This window comes from Ictalurus punctatus, chromosome 26, assembly GCF_001660625.3.
Source record: "Ictalurus punctatus breed USDA103 chromosome 26, Coco_2.0, whole genome shotgun sequence".
Taxonomy (NCBI): domain Eukaryota; kingdom Metazoa; phylum Chordata; class Actinopteri; order Siluriformes; family Ictaluridae; genus Ictalurus; species Ictalurus punctatus.
This window is the reverse complement of record NC_030441.2, coordinates 3273398-3286577: the sequence shown is the minus strand read 5'-3', so window position 1 is coordinate 3286577 and position 13180 is coordinate 3273398. Positions and strand designations below refer to the sequence as shown.

Below are 13180 nucleotides of genomic sequence, written 5' to 3'. Positions count from 1 at the left end.
ATTTTGGTCTGTTCTAAAAAATTTCAATTCCCTCACTAGAAGATTTGTTCGGGATTCCTAATTTGTACATTAGATCTCAACCCATGAGATTAACCGGAGGCTAACAGTATTCATTTGTTTAGTCAGTTGTACAATATTTCTTCCCCCATTGGCAGATTGATCTATGACTGTCTCAGAAGACACTGGGTTAAGCTTTAGTTGCCCCTCACTTGAATCTCAACAGTAGGTGGTGAATGAACGTTTAACATAGCTAACAAATGACACAAATTAAATTCTGAATTTTAAACTTTCATCTTCAGGATTATAGGTATGAAAAGGTAATAAATTAAAGGTTACATGACCTGATGGTGTGTTTATTTCAAGCTCTGGATCCTGGTCAGTTACACCTGCCCCTCATCCGGGCCCTGCTCCTCATCAACCCAATGCCCCTCCTGTCCACACATGAAAGACATTTCTTCCCCCATGTATGCCTTTTACCCAACCTCATCCTTGGCCCCTTCTCCTCGGGCCAGAACCTTGGAAAAAAGACCTGGTCAGTGTCGCCCCACATTTGGTTGTCCATTTGCTGTATTTGTTTCTGTATCTTATTCGTGTCCAGGTTTTCGTTCTGCACTTATAAAGTTGCTTTGGAGTCCCGAATAATGTCTTCTCCATGTCGTGGATAGCATGTTTCCAGATGACACAGTGCTTCTTGACTTACTTATTTATTTTTGGCTGCAGACGGTACATGAGTCACTTCTTTTGTTGTTGTTCATACGGAGAGTCATTTCCAGAACTACTCTGGAGTTAGCGTCAAAGATATTGGCCATTCTTTTGACAAATTGGTCCACACTTTTTCCAGTATTTTGTTTACAGCTCTGAATCTTAGTCCAATCTAGGCTTTGTCTGTAATGTTCAGTGATTCGTTCATAAAGAGCTGTGAGTCTCACTTGGTGTTGTTTGTTCGTGTTGTCGGTATAAGGAATCTCCTGATGATTGTCTCAGTAGGCATTGAAATCGCCTTCAACACAGCCCCAATATGTTTTCACTGCAATGTGCCAGTGTACTAATGTTACAAATAAAGTGAATCATTTGAATTTGTATAGAGTTGGATCAAGTACACACTAGCGCACATGCTAGCCTCAATTATCCATATTTATAAAGAAAAAACATGACAAGGAAAATAGAATGAAACCTGATGTTTAAAAAAGATGTCCTTGCTTTTCCTCGCCATCATGCTCATCGAGGTGCCTGCCAGTGACTAGCAACCAACTTCCTGTTTACACTTGTATACGCATGCCCAGTGTGCAAGAATGGTCATGTGACATGCATTTTCGGTCGTGTAGTGTGGATGGAGATCGTTTCTGGAACACAGAGGAAACGCCAGTGTGGACGAGGATGGTTTTCACATGCACTAGTGTAAACAGAGCCTGACTGTCCCTCAGTGGTGGAATGAATTTCCGACCACAATCAAGACTGCAGAATCTGTCAATATGTTCAAAAAACCCCACCTATTCTCTGAACAATTAACTAACCCCTAACTTGACACCACCACACTGGCTCTTCCACCTCTACTCTGTGAACTCTGCTTCTGCATTAAAAAAACTTGCATGGTAGCACTAATGGTAAATGGTCTGCACTTATATAGCACTTTTTCAACCTTAGCAGTTCTAAGGTTGTGTCTCAATCACTGATTCACACACACCAATGGTAGCAGAGCTGCCCTGCAAGGTGCTAGCTTGCTATTGGGAGCAACTTGGGGTTCAGATCAGATGTCACTCATGTTCCTTTCTTATTTACTGATCGGCAGCTGGTTAAATAACGAGAGTATTCTTCCTGCGCATGTTTATAATATTCATTGTTACATACTGTATGCATGCTAATACATTTCATACAACTTGTGTATACTGTGTATTTTGCTCTGCGTCAGTGTCTCACACTATTGGGTTGTTGATTTGCACTTTACATAGTCTTGTGTACTGTACTGTTATGTGTTCTTACCTATATAGAGGAATGACAATAAAAACCCACTTGACTTGACTTGAAATAAAAATAAACAAAAAGCTAAAGAGGAAAAGTTGATGAAAGACTAACAAGCAAACTGTTTCCTCTGCCAACAACCACACAGGTATTGTGACAAGATGTCCGCTCGAGCTCAAGATGAAGAAGAGCAGGAAGACAGACTTCTGGCATGGAAAGATCAAGTATGAGGATTATGAAGAAGAGATTGAAGATCCAGCAGACGTGGAGCAAATGATTAGAAAAGGTAGTGAACAGAATCAAGTGGTTAAAATTGAATACAAGCTAACAGAGAACAGTTAGCATCTGCTTTTCTTATTTATTTATTTACTTACTTATTTATTTATTTTTAGCTCAGAATGAAATAGCTGGGACTGTCATGGGCATCAGTGATAAGCTCATCAGCCTGGAGGTGACATTGTCCAACGTTCCTGACCTCACGGTCATCGATCTGCCTGGTATTACCCGTGTAGCAGTCAAAGACCAACCAGAGAACATTGGAGAACAAGTAAATTTGGGTGAAATCTTAAATATTTCATGGACATCCTTGGGACAGGCCATGCCTCCCTAACTGACATGTCTTTTCAATTAATGAATCATATTAGTAGAGCAGTATTCTTAATAAATATGACACATTTATGACATTGTAAACCCTGATAAAAGGTCAAAACTAGACCAGTGGTATTGAGCTGTAATATAAGCACATGCCTGACTTGGTTTCAGAGTAAGAGGCTGATCAAAAAGTTCATCACAAAGCAAGAAACCATCAACCTGGTGGTGGTGCCGTGTAACGTGGACATCGCCACTACTGAAGCGCTGAAGATGGCTCTGGAAGTTGATTCAAACGGCGAGAGAACGTTCGGTCTGTGGAGCCTTTTCATCAGTATATTATTTTAATATATAGTGAATGACAAAGTTTGTTGTGCTTCTTCTTCTTCTCTAACTTTATTACAGAAGATATCTTCCATGAGCTTCTGTGTGTGTTGATTATAACAGGTGTCCTAACGAAAGCTGACCTGGTGGATAAAGGCTCGGAGGAGACAGTGGTGTCCATCATCAATAACGAGATCGTTTACCTCAATAAAGGCTACATCATCGTCAGGTGCCGAGGACAGCAGGAGATCAAGGACTGTGTCTCTCTGAATGAAACCGTCAAGAAGGAAAGGGACTACTTTGAAGATCACCCACATTTAAGGTGCGCATTTTACTTCTCTTGTCTTTTGAATGTTTATTTTAAAGTCATTTATCTGGAATTTCTCTTTGAAATGTATTTTGTACTTTAAAGGTTCAATATGTAGAAAGTCAATTTTAATACACGAATATTAACCATGTTAGCTAGTACAATGAGTCAAAATGATCATTAAACAGGAAAAAATGAATGCAATAAGTGAGATGAGTGCAAAATGTGTTCCCTTTCAAAGGGAACTTCGACGTTGCGTTTGGCATAACACTAAGGGAGCGCCTCTCACGCGCAACCGGCATCTGAAGCTTGTGTAAAATCATGCCTATTTATAGGCCTGCTATGATCAGGTGATGTGGCAATTAAGCACATCACGTGATAAAAATACGGCACCTGTGAACCGTGCCATCAGCCTTATTATTTTCAGCGAAAGACTGCATGTCGGTTGTTTGTGTAAAGAAACAAAAAGACGCTTCATTTCCTCTCTATCTTTTCTCAAAATCTCTGGACTTTTCTATCCCTTTAAAAAAGAGAAGGAAAAAAAGGAATGAGCGAGAGAGAAAAATATGAGTAAGAGAATTCAGGAAGTGTGTTTCATCACGGGAGTACTGCACACTTTCTGGGTGAAGTGTCTAGGGATAGAGCATGCGATGGCATCCTCGAGAGGCTGCACATGGTAATGCCTACATTAGACAGCTCCGCTCCGCTCTTCTCGGAAGCCAAAGCGAGTTGGGTTTCAGAGCCTTGCGAATCTGGGCCGGCCGCTGCTGAGGCAGCTAACCATCTCAGGTCCGAGGGATCTCTTATGGATCCGGAAGAGGAGCCGGAGACAAGCGCTGCTATATCTCTTGCTCTGTCTTCCGGGTCCGGCTCTCCGCTGGATTTTGGAGCTCGCGTCACAACTCCTACTTCCACTATGTAAAGCCAAACGGAAAAAAAAGAGAAAAAAAAATACAAGCACAAAAATAATAGTAATAATTCATCTCTGACTCCAAGGAGTCAGAAGGATGTGCGAAAAACTGAGAGCAGCATTTAAAGTGCTGGTTGAGGTGATTATAAAGGCTGGATGAGCCTTTTTCTCCCCAGTGAAAGTAAATCTCGCACACTGCAGAAAACTCCCCTTTCTTTCAGAAGTGCATGACAAAATATCATTAGGGAATTCTATGGGAAAACCATGCATAAGCCATATTCATAACCCCACGATGTTGGATTATTCGGCCATTGTGGGGAATGAACGGCATGGCTATTTAGCTATGCTGAAGGGGGAGGAGGCGCTTGCGAGCTACCTCTCTCCATTGACGGCAGGTAATTAGGGGGGCTGGCTTTGCCATCCAAGGCCACCATGGCATTGGTGGGCAAGGCCTATTCAGTATTAGTCCTGCTTGTGGGTCACTGCAGAAAATGACAGTGTTGCAGGCCTACCAAGCAGACTTGCTGCGTGAGCTCGACATATGGCGGCATTCAGCCAGTTCCTTCCCTGTTGTGTCGAGTTCACCCGGGCATCCACGAGTGGAGCCCGGGCCAGCACTAGTGCGAGGGAGACACAGAAGGCGAGTATGGCAGCCCACCAACCCCCGTGGAGGGACTTATCAGGGGACATGAGGTTGTTTGGGCAGTTATTCCCCATTGCTACTGTAGGGCCTCCCCTAGATAGGTGGTCCCATGTTTTCAGTGTTCTCTGGTCAGCGAGCTGTCACAGGGCAACGAAAATCTGATGCTTTCCCTCCAGTAGAATGTGGAATAGTTAACATCACTAAAAGACCATCTGGCAGCATGGAAACTACTGCCAAATGTGTCTCCATGGGTTCTGTCTACCGTAGAAAAGGGTTACCGGGTCCAGTTTAGAGTCCCCCCCCGGGTTCAGAGGTGTGCTCACCACAGTAGTCAGCACAGACCAGAGTCCGACGTTAGTGCAGGAAGTAAGATCCCTCTTGACAAAGGGGCCATAGAACATGTACCCCGTTCCCTGAGGGAGGGAGGTTTTTACAGCCGTTATTTCCTGGTCTGCAAAAAATAGAGGAGTATGTGACCAATTTTAGATCTGAGTCATATCTGAACTGTACTCTTCGGACATACACGTTCAAGATGCTGACGCCCAAACTTATCGTTCCACAGATTCAGTTTGAGGACTGGTTTGTGATGATAGATCTAAAAGGTACATATTTCCACATTGATATATCACTAGCTTTATCCCCTCACACCTTCACAAAGTGCATGGATGGCACTCTGGCTCCATTGTGACTCCAGGGCATCCGTGTACTAAACTACCTGGACGATTGGTTAATTCTAGCACGATCTGGGGAACAGGCGGTTCAACATCGAGATGTTGTTCTTGCCCACATGAAGAGCTTGTGGCTCAGCTTGAACCTCAGAAAAGTATGCTTTCTCCAGTGCAGTGGACAACTTTTCTAGGGGTTATAAGGATTCTACTACGATGAGGACGTTTCTATCTCCAACATGCGTAGGGTCAATCCTAGCAACACTGAGCAAGATAAAGCTGGATCTTGGGAGACTATTGGAGCTTATGGGCCTATTGCACATGAGGCCGTTCAGTGGTGGCTGAGAATTTTGGGGTTTCACCCAAGGACAAAACCTCTGAGAGTAATCAGTGTCATGCATCGATACCTACGTGCTCTGAGAATTTGAGTGTCCCCAGTTTCTAGTCACACTCTAGGGGTGTCTCCTTAGCGCAAGGTGGTAATGACAGACACCTCGCTCACGGGCTGTCTTAGACAGCTGTCCAGCTCACAGTCTCTGGAGCAGACCTCATCTGGAGCAGCATATAAATTGCCAGCAGTGGTCTCATATATTGACCACTAGGGTGGATTATGTCCGCGACCTCTGTTCAGGCAGGCGCAACTAATTCTTATCTGGGCAGAAGGAAAGTTTGTCAGTGAGTACAACGTACACACTGGGACTATGGGGGCAGACATCCTTTTGAGGCAGGGGCTGATCCCCAGGAATTGGTGGCTCCATCCACAAGTGGTAGAGTCCATATGGTGGGTTTTTTTCCAATCAGGACTGCATGTGCTTGGCTCCGAGGAGAAAACACACGGCCCGCTGTGGTTCACGCTCAATCCTCCCGCACAATTAGGGCTGGACTCTATGGTGCACATGTGGCCGAGGTCACATCTGTACGCTTTTCCCCCGATCGCTCTTCTCCCACAAGTTTTAGCGAGAGTTCAAGTAGGAGATCTACAAGCTCTCTCTGTTGCCCTTTCCTGCCTTGTCTTTGCCCCTGGATTACCCAAGGCAATCCTGTATCCTATGTCGGATTATATTACTAAAGTAATATACATCAGCTGCCCACCCTGTGGTGTTGCAGGCTTTCTGCCCTCATCCATTCCCCACACCGGAACAAGAGAAAATGCACCTGCTGTGTCCAGTAAGGGCTCTCTGTACTTACGTCCACCGCTCCGGCCAGTGGCGTAAGTCAGAGCAGCTGATATACTGCTTTGACGGCGACAGTAGAGGTGATGCTGTGTCAAAGCAGCGCATCTTTAATTGTGTGGAAGCAATCTCTATTGCTTATGAGGCGCGCGGTCTCGCTACGCCTCTGGGCATAAGGGCTCATTCCACTAGGGCGGTCGCCTCTACGAAGGCTTTGTACAAAGGGGTATGTCCTTACAGGATATGTGTGCTGCTCCAGGGTGGTCTACGCCACACACATTCATTCAATATTACAGCCTGGATATTCATTCCACATCGGGTAGTAAAATAACAGCTTTACCTTCACTTTTCCTCCGTCAGCCTTTCTTGCCTCGGCTTCATTTACTCTAAAGAAAAACTAGCGCATGTGGGTTATCACAGAGTGTATACGGCGCCGGAGAGTCTAAATGAACACACGGGCAACCAGAGCAGTTCAAAGAGACGTCTGATTTATTCATAGAATAACAGAGGCTTTTATAGGTACAAATAGCCGTGCATAGGCATACTGCTGTGTGGAAATAATATGGCAGTTGAACTGTCTGGCCACATACATGAAAAACATCTTAGGCAATACAAGAATGTACAGCAGTTGTTGAACATATATGGTGTGGTTCGCTTAACAGAAATGAGGAAGTACCTATGGTGACATGTTAAACTGGCATGTACACATCAGACAGATTCTGTAAAGTTCATGAGACAGAAATTAAACTATAACCTAAACATACTTATACATATCTGAGGGAATAGAGAATAGAGAGTTTCCAACAGGCACCCTATATATCTCGCTCTCTTTCTTTCTTAAAACTGCTCATTACATTTTGATTTCAAACTATTTTATATTTTATACTTTCAGACCGGCTTTTATCAAGCCAACATCAATGTTTGTTGTAAAAAACTTTACCTATCTAGTGATGAGTTGTTTTAGATCAATAGCTTCAACTGTTCAGAAGCTATTGGGGTTTTATTTGTTTTTGTTTTTCCAATTAAAAATTGATCAAATACAATAACAGTTAAAATTTGTCAAAGTGAGTGGTGCACTATGTTATATAGAATGTGTATAATATTATACAACTTGGTTTGGAGCAATGATCCTGAACATTTAGAAGCTATTGAATTATGTCCCAAGTAAAAGTAAATCAAGGAAACAGATCAATTTGGCAAATTGACATATGAAGTATATTCTAGAAAAGGTGCTTAATATTGTATAAATTGATATGGAGCAATATTGTATAAAATTAATCCAAATGTATAAAACATTTGGATTAAGTTGCTTGACAAAGGTAACTTGCTTTTACTCTTGATTACCCATTTAGAATGTATTGGAATTCTTTTAAAATAAAAAACTATCATTAAAAATGCATCGACAACTGTCTCTCATGTGTACGAAGGAATTTTCTGTCTTTACCATAAAGTGTGGGTGTTTTAAATCTGAATACAGATCTTCATTTGTTTATTAGAAAATCACAGCATTCACTCAGGATGCCATCAACCTGACGACTGAAGAGGAGGTGAAGAGCATGTCATATATAAACATCTTCTCAGGTCTGAGGAAGCAGTTTTCTCTCTGGAAGAATGATCTAGACAGTGTAGGAGAGACATGTGAGTAGCAGTGTGACAATATATCCATGTGGCTGTATAACAAGGACATTACAGATGTTTGGTACATGAAATTATATAAAGGCTACTAATTTATTTAGTACTTTGATATTCTTAGGCTAACTACAGAATGACTTTTCAAAAATTCATGCAAAGCAAACGCATGAAAGAATCCCAATCAGATTTTTTTAATTATTATTATTTTAATCTAATCAGAGACACAAGGGATTGAAGTGACTGAAGAAATGGTGCATGTACAATGCTATAAATCATGAACAATAACAAAGCTGAATCAGATATTCTGATAATTTCATGAACTATTTTAAATGTTGTTCAAGACAGTATGAGTGTTCACTCATTTTACAAAGACATGAGTGTTGAGAGAGTGTAGGATGGACCACACTGAACGTCATGTCATTTATTTTTACCCTGTATACTTATACCCTGAATTTTCTAGTTAACAAGAGGATTGAGAAGGAAATGCAGGCGTATGAGGAAAAATACAGAGGCAGAGAACTTCCAAGCTTCCTCAACTACAAGACCTTTGAGGTGATAGTGAAGGGCCCGATCAAGCAACTGGAGGAACCTGCCATCGGGAGACTGAAGGAAATCTCAGGTATATGGCATGAATTTGTTTGAAGTTAAATCTATGGAGCATTTTCTTAGGCTTTAAGCTTGTTGCCTGCATTGTATGTGTTGTGAACTTAGCACTGGAATAACAAGCAGTCATTTTCTTTATTTATCCAAAGTGTTTGTGAATGTAAAGGGTAAGTGGAAAAAGATAAGTGGAAAACACCATGTCTTACTACTACTACTACTACTAGATTATATTATATTTCCACAGATTCTAAATTTATCTTCCACACTCCATTTTGCCTTTTGTTTCCCGGTCAACATGACTTCACATGCCAAATAGTTGTGTCTAAGACACTGAACCCCATGTTGCTCCCAGTGGCAGGCTAGCGCCTTGCATGGCAGCTCTGGTATCATTGGTGTGTGAATGTGTGTGTTTGTGTGTGTGTGTGTGTTTGTGTGTGTGTGTGTGTGTGTGTGTGTGTGTGTGTGTGTGTGTGTGTGTGTGTGTGTGTTTGTGTGTGTGTGAATGGGTGAATGAGAAACAGTGCAAAGAACCGCTTTGTAGAACTGCTAAAATTAAAAACCACTATATAAGTGCAGAGCATTTACCAATCTGTCTTTATATCTCATTAAGAAGGAGTTCATCCAACTGGCTCAATCCAACTTCCCAGGTTTCCCTAATCTCTATAAAATAGCAAAGGTAGGTCCTCATATTTTCACCCACAAACTTTACAGACAAACTCTGCCTACATTTGCTGGACCATGAGCACTAAATGACAATATACAATAAACATGAAGCAGAGGTCTAAAACTGTCAGGGAATATTATTTTCAAGCATGTCATGGTGTGATGGTTTTTCGTTGTTCCAGACCAAAATCGAGAACATAAAGCAGGTGAAGGAGTCAGAGACTGAATCAATGCTCAGGACCCAGTTTAAGATGGAGAAGATAATCTACACCCAAGACAGCATGTATAAGAATAACCTGCACATGCTGAAGATCATGGAGGAAGAAGAAGAGAGACAAAAGTTTGGTGTGGTTTGCCCGCCTTCTCAAAGGTTGTACGATCACGCAGACAGTGAAGGCACTCTTGAGGAACTGACACGTCACCTGAAGTCCTACTATTGTGTAAGTGGTTATTAGTTACAATTAATTTCCTTCCCAATCATCTGCAATGTTAGCATGTTGGACCACAGTCAAAAAGAGGTGAGGCAAGAACACAGGGCTGCGTTAGCAGAAGCTCACTCTGCTTCGCATTATTTGGCACAGTAGTAGGGACAAGGAGAGGGCCAGGATATACACTGCCTTCATTGCAAACCCCTTCGGACTTGTGCAAAAAAAAGCAATCACCGTACTTGCTCCAAAGAGGAGCAAGTAAGGTGCACCTCACTTTAGTACCAGCACCTTCATGACACCTACAATGACACAGCAAGGAAATACCATTGGGCATTGATGTCTCCATCAGAACCCACCTTCCAGTTAAACATAAAGGAGCTCACCCAGAAGTAGGTCCAGGAGGTTGTTACAGCCAGAACAAGGTTGGCACCATAGGCCAGCAGAGTGCAATACATGGTCTATAAAAGAGGTGGCTCAGGCTCTTGCACTGTCTCTAGAGGTTCAAGGTGGTATAGAGGACAGGAAGGTGGCCCAGCAATGGAAATTTGCGGTGGGTGTCTGGATCCCAAAAGAGGAGAACTCAAGTAACATTAGCAATTCAGGACAATCTCTCTCCTTAGTGCTGAGGTAAAAGTATTTTTCTTTTTTGTTTTGCCGGACACCTGACAGAGTTTTTTTTTTTTTCTGGAGGAACTCCTATATGAACATTTCTGTGCATAAGGAGGGGGTCCTAAAGGTATCAACATGCATTGAACACACAGAAGTTGTCACCCAGCTGAACCAAGAGGCATGGGAAGGTAAATGAGACCTGGATGGTTTTTGGCTTGACCTCACCAATGCCTATGGTTCAATCCTACATAAACTGGTGGAAACTTTACTGGTCAGCCATCATGTTGCAGGTTATTTATCTTTAGGCAGATCTGACTAAACTAACAATACAAAAAAGAGCAATTCACAGAAACAATAAAACAATACACTAGTTTAAATCATCAGGTTGTTAATTAAAACATCTGGCATCCAAGCAATTCTAATTCTTCACACCAGTCCACCACTTATGTTCACATATTCACATTTTCATAATCAATACAGTAGCTCAATTATATTCAGCATATGAAGGGGATTTCTGGGAATGATAATACAGATTATACAGCTTCAATCAGTAGGTGTGTAAATATGGACTATCGCTGTTATTTCACGGAATTGTTTGGTTGAGGCTAGGGCTGTCTGTATTTACTTGGATTAGTCTTGGACTTACTGACATTTTTACTTGGACTTGCCTCAGACTTGGGCATTGGTCTTGGTCTCATCTGATAGTTTGTATGAATAATGCCTGTTTTGGGGGTATAATGGCCTAGCGGTTAGCATGTTTGCCTTGCACCTCCAGAGTTGGGGGTCCAATTCCTTCCTCTGCCCTGTGTCAGAGCTTGCATGTTCTCCCTGGGTATCTCCAGGCCATAGTCCATAGTGTGTGCATGCAATTGTGCCCTGCAATGGATTGACCCCATTCATGGTGTCTTCTGCCTTGTGCCCTGAGTCCCCTGCGACAGGCCACAGGCTCCACCGCAACCCAGTGTAGGATAAGCAGTACAGAAAATGGATGGATGTTCCTGTTGTCTTTACTTTTCAAAAAGATGCAAAAGTTTGACAAGAAGTATTACCTTCTAAAGCTAACTAGTTGAAGTAAAGTCCTGACTGCAAAAATAATTTACTGGGTTTTGGTCTCAAACTTGACATGGTGTGGCTTTATTTTGGACATGATCTTTACTTGGCCTCAACTTAAAGTCTCAGTCATGACTCGATCTCGGCTAGCCCTGGTCTTGGACTTAACAATGACAGTCTTGACTACAACTATATTTGCGACAGACTTCTATTACTCATTGCCTACTTTAGCCTGATAGTTCCAGAGCAAAAAATTAAATAAGCAAACATCAGTAGACCATACCTGCTTTAGCTAATTGACTCTGTTTGGGGTGAGTGGAATTAATTTTTTTTTTACTTAATATGTCTTTAGATTGTGACTAAGCGCCTGGCGGACCAGGTCCCAATGGTGATCAGGTACATGATGCTTCAGGAGTCAGCGGCACAGCTGCAGAGGGAAATGATACAGCTCATACAGGACAGACATAACATCGAGGAGCTGCTGAAAGAAGATCATGACATCGCCATAAAACAGAATAACCTGCATAGCCGCCAGAAACGGCTGACAGAGGCCCTCAAATACCTGGCTAAATTTTAGAGCCAATCATAAATTTTAACACACAATCTGTGTTGGTAAATTTTGGTAGAATTCTAGGTTTTAGAAATGATGTAACTGTCAATCACTGAAGGAACTGCAAAATCCCTTTATGTTTTTGTTTGTTACTACATTTTCAAGAAAACACAAAGCAATTTTCTGGTAAAGCAGTTTCTTTCTGTACTGTGCTGAGTCTGTCATCTTTGATTTTTTAAATGTTTTGTACTGCTTTCTAGTCCTTAATACAAGTTACACTTCCAAATAAACAATTTTAACGGCATTAATAACGCATATTAAGCACATTATGATTTCTTAACATTTACATTATGGAAGCTGCATCCTATGCTTTTACTTTACTTAAAACCATCAATGATGCATTTATAAACGTTAGTAATTGTATTATAACTCTCAGTAAGTATTTATAAACCGGCACAACATAACTCAACAACAATATAAAATAATTCACTAATTGGACCTAGAAATAAATCTGCATTACCAATAAGTAATTATAGCTATAATATAATAACATTTTAAAAATGCAATCTGTATTTTTATGAATACATTAACAGAACCATAAGACTGACTAATTAATACTTATAAATTGGTGTATAATGCATTATGAGCATGGGCACTAAAAAAGCAAGTGTATCACTTATAAGTAATTATAACAATAATATAAATGTTATTATAATGAAGTATAGGTCTTTATGTGTCGTTATAAATGTGTTTATAGTAATACTTGCTTATAAATAATTAAAATGGGGCTACAATTAATTATAAGCATGGGCTTCATAGAAAGTGTTACCAAAAGTTTCTACATAGCATAAAAATGTAGGGTGGTAGACATTGAGAGCCATTTCTACAAAAGTTTTTTTTTTTTTCCCCAGGTTCACAGAGCCAAAGGAAACGAAGCAGCAACCCATATTTCGCTTGAGTATGACTCATGATTAAATTAATGTAATTAATTGGGGGAAAAGTATTTTAAAAGACTTGAGGTGAGCATAAGGGAACATATTGGAAATTTGGGAGCATAGACCAACAACACCAATAACC

The 13180-nt window shown here is 41.3% G+C and overlaps 2 protein-coding genes across 2 annotated transcripts; both read left to right on the top strand.

The window, feature by feature from the left end:
- The first annotated feature begins 211 nt into the window (after positions 1-211).
- LOC128629186 (interferon-induced GTP-binding protein Mx2-like) lies at positions 212-9710 on the top strand. The gene is made up of 7 exons (XM_053676075.1): positions 212-2245; positions 2352-2506; positions 2722-2860; positions 2995-3193; positions 8065-8206; positions 8661-9479; positions 9649-9710. The coding sequence occupies exons 1-5, from the start codon at positions 2140-2142 to the stop codon at positions 8099-8101; spliced, it is 636 nt and encodes a 211-aa protein (XP_053532050.1). The 5' UTR covers positions 212-2139; the 3' UTR covers positions 8102-8206; positions 8661-9479; positions 9649-9710.
- On the top strand, positions 9490-12407 carry LOC108258636 (interferon-induced GTP-binding protein Mx2-like). The gene is made up of 2 exons (XM_047151197.2): positions 9490-9906; positions 11906-12407. The coding sequence occupies exons 1-2, from the start codon at positions 9616-9618 to the stop codon at positions 12128-12130; spliced, it is 516 nt and encodes a 171-aa protein (XP_047007153.2). The 5' UTR covers positions 9490-9615; the 3' UTR covers positions 12131-12407.
- Positions 12408-13180: the final 773 nt, after the last annotated feature.

Bases quoted from the DNA above. Each gene is read 5' to 3' on its own strand.
- LOC128629186 (XM_053676075.1), top strand. From the start codon at position 2,140: ATGAAGAAGAGCAGGAAGACAGACTTCTGGCATGGAAAGATCAAGTAT. The intron at 2,507-2,721 runs GTAAATTTGGGT...ACTTGGTTTCAG, and splicing joins CAGAGAACATTGGAGAACAA to AGTAAGAGGCTGATCAAAAA. The intron at 2,861-2,994 runs GTCTGTGGAGCC...TGATTATAACAG, and splicing joins AAACGGCGAGAGAACGTTCG to GTGTCCTAACGAAAGCTGAC.
- LOC108258636 (XM_047151197.2), top strand. From the start codon at position 9,616: ATGTCATGGTGTGATGGTTTTTCGTTGTTCCAGACCAAAATCGAGAAC. The intron at 9,907-11,905 runs GTAAGTGGTTAT...ATATGTCTTTAG, and splicing joins ACCTGAAGTCCTACTATTGT to ATTGTGACTAAGCGCCTGGC.